General features: G+C 29.6%; 1 protein-coding gene across 1 annotated transcript; it reads right to left on the bottom strand.

Annotated features, from left to right (window-relative positions):
• Nucleotides 1-848: 848 nt before the first annotated feature.
• Nucleotides 849-5307, bottom strand: LOC133681101 (WAT1-related protein At1g68170-like). The gene is made up of 7 exons (XM_062104204.1): nucleotides 4857-5307; nucleotides 3975-4037; nucleotides 3663-3779; nucleotides 2960-3212; nucleotides 2243-2401; nucleotides 1953-2104; nucleotides 849-1402 (listed from the first exon to the last, which is right to left on the bottom strand). The coding sequence occupies exons 1-7, from the start codon at nucleotides 5048-5050 to the stop codon at nucleotides 1210-1212; spliced, it is 1131 nt and encodes a 376-aa protein (XP_061960188.1). The 5' UTR covers nucleotides 5051-5307; the 3' UTR covers nucleotides 849-1209.
• Nucleotides 5308-7187: the final 1880 nt, after the last annotated feature.

Raw genomic sequence — 7187 nt, 5'->3', positions numbered from 1 at the left:
TTATTAAGCTGATTTTAAACTTCATTAACTGAAATGTTTAAACATTTCATTTTAAATCTTTACGACGGAACTTATATTAACTTAGCATAGACCCCAAAATAATTCCAGACAACTTAAGATATAATATGAATAATTATATACTTCAAGCTAGTTCCATCATCTACTGTCAAATTGAAAAAAAAAAAAAACACAATCATAAGCAGTGGAGGCTTCATTCCATTCAACACATTACAAATCTGTGACATCCAAAATTCCAAATGTACAAAACCAACATGATCAATTTATATGACTGAAAAGTGAGAATATGGAAGGCGAAAAACAAGAAAGAGTTTGTATTTAAAGGACTGTTTAAGGTATCGATTGAGTGGGTGCCTTTGATTTTGATACGTAGGTGACAAACATACGAAGCAAAGCCAGATATAAAGATCTTGTTCTTCAACAACATGGAGTGTTTAATTTCCAAATGATAGATTTAGCATAACAATTGAAAATCTTTCAATTGTTATGCTTTTATCTCTGTTTTTTACACAATCATTACTATTGATCTAGATGGTGGTTCAATAATTTCTTGAGAAAAGATTTGTTGGTTTTACTCCTTGAACCTTAAAAAGTCCTCCATTAAAGCATAGAATGGTTGGTTGATCAACACAATTATCGAAAAACCAAGTTTAAAGCTAGTTTTTTCACAATAAGTTGCTGCTACGAAAATAAGCTATTGCTGCCTTGTTTACTGAAATTTTATTGCTATAAAAAAACTATTTTTCTGCTGCTGCAAAGAGTTTTTTTTGCTTTCTTGGTCTCTTATCAACTTAGTCATTGATACCAATTGTTATAAACTACTAAAAACAAGCAATTTTGAATCCGTGTATATCTTATTAATTGATATTCAACATGCGCCTACATGCATAATTGAAATTCTGAATACATTTACTCTTATATTTACAAGAAGATGACACCTTTAATTATCATAATCTAATAAAGTTTCTAACTAACTAGTTAAATAAAGATTTTAATTAACTAGTTTAACACCCTTTTTTTCATTAAAAAAACACTACTTGCACTGCTATTTTATGTATTATAGTACTGTCGGAATGATATATGCATATCATTCCTTCCCTTTCCTCTCCTCTGCGTCATTTTATTTGAAGTCTCAAGTACATTGTCATCCCCTCACTTTTTCTCTTTTCTGCATCATTTTCCTTCATTATTTTATTTTTTCGATGAACCTATATCTACTCTGCTGTTGTCGGAACAAGTATCTTTTGTTGGAGAGGTAACAATGATGCCAACTTCCTGGGAGGCTTCGGTTTCTGACGGAACAAGTTTTTTTGCCTTCATCTCTTTGCTTTTACCCCATAGGACAAAGTATAAACCACAAATGATTAGCAATGCTCCTACTATGCTGTCAATAGGGAGACAAAAAAAAAAAAAAAAGAGGTTAAACCATATAATAAAATCCAATACTCCATAAGGTATCCTAGTTTTTGTAATTATAAGGCTATGTATAAAAGTCTAACCACTAATTATCTTCCATGCTAATTAATGCCTTTGATAAAATATATCCACAGAATGTCAACTTAATTTGAAATTTGTAATAATTTTGTTAATAAATTAATGTTAATGAAAACATAAACAAGAAAACATCAAATTAAAAAGATAGAATTGAGATATAAGATTTTTACATATAATTTTATTTATAATTTTATTATTGAATGTTTTTCTTTAAGTAATATGCATCTCTACAGGATCTAGAATTACTTAAATAAATTTAAAAATTAACCTAAATAAACTAGAAAATCTGAAAATAAAAGAAAAATAATTAATTTTCTAAGCTAACTGGAAAGAAAAAAACAGTTAATTTACTGATACAAGTACGGTATCAATTCAAAGAAATTATTCAGATAAACTACATATATGAAACCTCCTTAATAAAAAAAAGAAATGTGATATACCTTCCAAGATACAGTTTCTCAGCCAATAGCAATGATCCGGCAATGGCAACTAACACAAGCATGAGAGGGCTGAAAATAGCGACGAACAATGGACCTCTCATGGCCAAGCACCATGAGATAACTATCCCCATCAAACCAGAGCCCACGACTCCCTACATACACAATCAGCTCTCACTTGAAAAGGGAATCGCTAAATCAGCGAACACAGATAAACAAAAGTTATCAGAGCTTAAAGAATATCTTCGATCGGAGATCAATAAATGGCTTGCCGAGCATTAAAATGAATATACCGAAAAAGCTGCGGTGAGGAGCCTAATATTCCATCCCAATTTCCATTGATTCCAATCCCTTTCAAGACAAAGAGCAAAAACAGTTGCTTGGATTGCTCCCATTGCACACACTAAAGCCGAGTTTGAATAATGGCTCCGGTATCTTGCACTCATTTTAGCCTGTTTCCACGAGCAATCAATTAATATACTATTAGTTAGCTAAAGGATAAAAAGAAAAGAAAAGAAAAACATGATTTCTTATAGACTTGGTTGTGTTGAATTTAACCTCCTCCCAATAATATATATATATATATATATATATATATATATATATATATTAACGTATTATACTACAATGAAGGGATTATTTGAATTTATTAAAGAACACTATTCTAGGTGACGCTGTTAAAAAAAAAAAACAATTGTTGCGTATTTAACAAGCATATATGCATGTTATTAAAAAAAAAAGCAAAAAGATTATGTCGCATTTACAGATAACCTCAAAAGTAAGGAATTAAACTCGAAGAAATTATTATTGTCTAAAATTTACCACAATTTCTTTTTAAAAAAAGATCAAGTGTTTCTTGGATTTAGCTTGGACCAGCTTAGGCATGCTAATTCAACTCTTTTGGTATAGACAATGTGCATTTTGATATAATCGTGTAAAATATTTTATAAAATTAGTGTTTTTCATTTATTTTAACATTAGCATATTAAAATACTAGTAGTAAAAATTACCTGAACTATCAACCACGAAGAATAAGACAAGCAATTCAATAACGCCATGAAAAAGCCCAGGATACGCCCGTGACCATGAGATGAAGCCGCATGAGAGTAGTACCGACGATGATTCAAAAGGTTAACTTTTGCTGACCCGTTGTTAATTTCTAGGCCTTTGTAGAATGTGAGAAGCATGGCACCACCGATTCCCATCAATGTCCCTATAGCCTTTGCCTTTCCTTTTGTGGACGCCAACTCCATTCTCTCCATCCTTTTAATCAAGTTCAACGAATGAGAAACATGGTAAATTTGCTATAAAAATATATATAGAGTAAACCATTTATAAAAAAGATAAACATAGAGTGAACTAGCCTTTCTTTTTAACTAGTCGATGTGTTTAAATTCTTATATTTACTGGTAATTAACCTAGTCCTTCTATGTTCATGATAATGTATTTCCCTAATTAAAAATGCCCTTTTATTTTTAAATCTTCCAATTTATTATGCTACAAAATAAAAGAAAAAACGCCTTTTTGAAAGGACAAAAAAATAGTAAACTCTGGACAATGAATTAACTTAATGATTTTGAAAACTACACTTACAAAGTCATTAAAAGAAAAAGAATAGTGATTTATAATTTACTATGAAGGATCACTTCCATTAATTGCACAGTAAACTAGTAGAACAAAACGTTACATGAGGTAACGCACTTGTATACTTACCTAAATATGAAGGCTAAGATGAAGGTAACAGCTGGAATTAGGTTAGCCATGGCACAGGCAAAAGTTGCAGATATTAAGGCCAAGCTTTCGATGTACGCATTTTGAGCAAACGAACACCTGGAATAGAAAATAATTCATGGATATCGTATCCTTATAAAACAAATCAACTTAATATGCTGACTAATTTCTCTTGAAGTGATTGTTTACTATAAAGATCGCTCACCTGATAACAGGGAAAGTGCAATGAATGTCAAGCAACTGTTATTTTTGTTCTCTTAATTTTTCATTGAGCTGTGATGACATGCAGCTTACCCAAATAAACCACAAAAAAATGCTTGAATGATTACTGTCCACGTTAATTTCCCCCTGTTCTTCCTGCAAAAACAACACATGACAATTATTAGATTGTAAACGAGTGTGTGTGTGTGTATAGTACAAGGAAACCATTAATTTCCTTTTCAGTAGTAATTTCATGACAATTCCTGCAAGTAAGAAAAGAAGATTTGAAGAACCCTGGGAATGGCTAAAGATGCTTGTCTCGCGAGACCAGATTTACTGATTAAGACTTTACATTAAATGACGACATGAATTGACACATGATATAGTAAAATAAAAGATAGAAAGTTAAGGTTTTATAAATCTTAAAAATTACAGTTTTAAATTATATATTAAGAAATTAGAGTTTTTTAAAACCTAAAATTATATAAAGACAATCTGATTATGAAAAATAACATAAAATATAAAATCTTAATTAAAAAAGTTAAGGAATGAAAGAGACGATGAAATGATAATGGTTGACTAGTATAAGCAGCAGTCACCCTTCATATATATATATATATATATATATATATATATATATAAACCACAAAATACGGAAAACTTTATAATAAAAAAAATTCGCGTAAGACCATTTGATGCTTTGACGAGGAGAAACCACAAAATACGGAAAACTTTATAGTAAAAAAAATCGTTAAAGAGCAAAGTGAAACAATTTTATTCCGCCAATGGACAAAGAGACAGGTAGAAAACGAACAAAAACTCCTTTCTCTTGCATGCATTGATAGTTTGAAAGTTTCTGAATATTTGTAAGAATATTGTAAACAATAAGGAACATTAGATTGAAAGCCCAGATCTTATGATATTTCGAAGAGTAGCTACTTGAGAGAGATGGTTAAAGAAGCAAAGAGACCAAACCTCTCAACAATGAATGCAAGAGGTGCCATGAAAGCAGTGGCAAATATGAATCTATAAGCAACGATAATCTTCAAGTTCATCCCATCATTTGCTGCCAATTTGTACAGAATATTAACTGCCGCAAATGCAACTTGAACCAACACCATAAGCAATGCAGGTTTCAACCCTTGTAACACTCTACAAATTCGCTCCATCCCAAGATTCCAAACGTACAGAAGCCAATGTACATGTAAATAGAACTAGATAGTGAGATGGAAGGTAAGAAATCAGAGAGAAATAGATTTAGGCAAAGAAGAAAATCAGAGAGAAATAGATTTTGTTTCTAAGATATAGCCTTGTGTGGTTCTGGTTTTGGTTCACGAGGAGAAAAGAAAAAAAAGATTTGGATTTGATGTATGCAAATGCCAGGTGTGGATGCCTTAGCCCTTGGGCAACGTGGAGAGCGTTCCAAGGATGCATAAACGGTGAAAAGATGCATTTACGGCGAGAGTAGTTGTGGCTTATAGCCATTTACATCACGTCGCTGCTTACAGAGCACCTCACATGGGAGCAATGTGGTCTTTGAGTTCCTAAACAGATCTCGAGAACAAAAAATATCGAAGAAAGAAACAGTGCATATGTGAATCATGGGTGTCTTTATTTTTGTGTTATAAAAATATTTTAAAAAGATTTAAATTTTTTTAAAAAAAATAATATGTTTTGGTTTTTTCATATTATTTTATTTTAATATATTAATATTAAAAATAATTTTTAAAAAATAAAAAAAAATTATTTTAATACATTTCAAAGTTGAAAACAAAAAATATTTTAAAAGCAATTATTACTATAATTTTAAACACTGGATATATTATTACATGTTTTAGATTTTATATTATTTTATAACCATTCCAAAATATTAAAATCTAATATCATTGTTTTTTCGTTTTCTTTAAAAAAATAATAAATAAATGACTTAATGCTTTCACAAGATAATCATTTTAGAATAAATTAAATAAAGCTAAATATGTAATCTCAAGGATACGAAGGAGATTTTGTTCAAATAAGAGAATCCAAATTAAATTTACGAATATTGGTGGAGGATTGCTTTCCATTTGTAATCAAAGGCCCATTAGAACATCCACTTAATAATAATACTAATAAATAAATTTAAAAAATGCAGTGGGTGAAGAAGAACCTTTTGAAAGGCTTTATTATTAAGTTAAAAGAAAAAAATTAAAGAGTGCGGGGAAAGTACAATTTGCAAACATGCATTGTAACATAGATTATAATAATAATTTACTATGTTTTTTTCTTTTTTTCTTTTGGTCATTTTTTTTTATTTTGATCCCTTAATGTTTTTGTTTTCTTATTTTGTTCCTTTGAAATTGCATTCTTCAGCAATAGCGCTTGGTAGCTTGTTTTAAATGCATAGATTATGGGATCTTAAGGTGTGTTTATTTAAAATCAGGATTGATGTTTTGTTTTGGTTATACAGGGAAAAAAATTATTGCTCACTTGATGCTCAGTTTAATAAAATTAAATGCATTTTTTATTGATTTGAAATAATTAAAGCTATAAGAATCGAATTTAAATAGTAGCAAATATCCAACCCTTTTTTCTTTAAGGAATCCGGAATAGAATTGCATGGATAGGGGAGAGATCAGCCCTATTCTTTGGTCACTTAATTAAGAAAATTAAAAAAATTTATTAGAAAAAAAAAATTAAGTCAACAAAGTTAACTCATTAAAATTCACGGTCCAAATAATAAGAATGAAATAACCTCAAAAAAAGCTATGAAGCTTAATCTTAATAAATTTAATGTTGAAAGATGTAATTAAAATTGAAAAAAAAACATATTTTAGAAGAAGAAGAAAACATTGTTATAGTGAATAGTATTTTATGAAGAGGAGTACAATAAAATCTTCTTTAAAAAAAAACGATCTAAAAACTGACATAAGTTAATTTGTCAAGTTCATAATCTGAGTCATGAAACTGAAATAATCTAATAAAAAATAAATTGAAATGATTATGAATTTAAATTCTCAATTAACCTAACGTTGAGAGATGAAATTTAAAAAAAAATAAAAAATAAAAAAAACAACTTGACTCAACCCAGATTTACTTGCCAAACTCATGATTTAAGTCATGAGACATGGATAACCTTATAGAAAGTAAACCAAAACAAATCACGATGTTTTATTATTTATCAGTCTAATGTTGAAAAATAAAATTGAAGGGGGGAGTCAACCAGGGAAAGGAGAAAAAGACTTGAGTCAACTAAGTTAACTCGTTAAACCTGCGATCTGAGTCATGAGATTGAAATAACCTTATAAAAAGTAAATTAAAAAAAAA

This window comes from Populus nigra, chromosome 1 (assembly GCF_951802175.1).
Source record: "Populus nigra chromosome 1, ddPopNigr1.1, whole genome shotgun sequence".
Classification (NCBI taxonomy): Eukaryota; Viridiplantae; Streptophyta; class Magnoliopsida; order Malpighiales; family Salicaceae; genus Populus; species Populus nigra.
Note: the sequence above shows the minus strand (reverse complement) of the source record. Positions and strands in the feature narration are given on the sequence as shown.

What these genes read in the sequence shown, in the direction of transcription:
- LOC133681101 (XM_062104204.1), bottom strand. Translation starts at nt 5,050, where the DNA reads ATGGAGCGAATTTGTAGAGTGTTACAAGGGTTGAAACCTGCATTGCTT. An exon ending in ATCTTAGCCTTCATATTTAG is followed by an intron (nt 3,213 to 3,662) that starts GTAAGTATACAA and finishes CTTGATTAAAAG; the next exon opens with GATGGAGAGAATGGAGTTGG. An exon ending in TCCTCACCGCAGCTTTTTCG is followed by an intron (nt 2,105 to 2,242) that starts GTATATTCATTT and finishes TTGTGTATGTAG; the next exon opens with GGAGTCGTGGGCTCTGGTTT.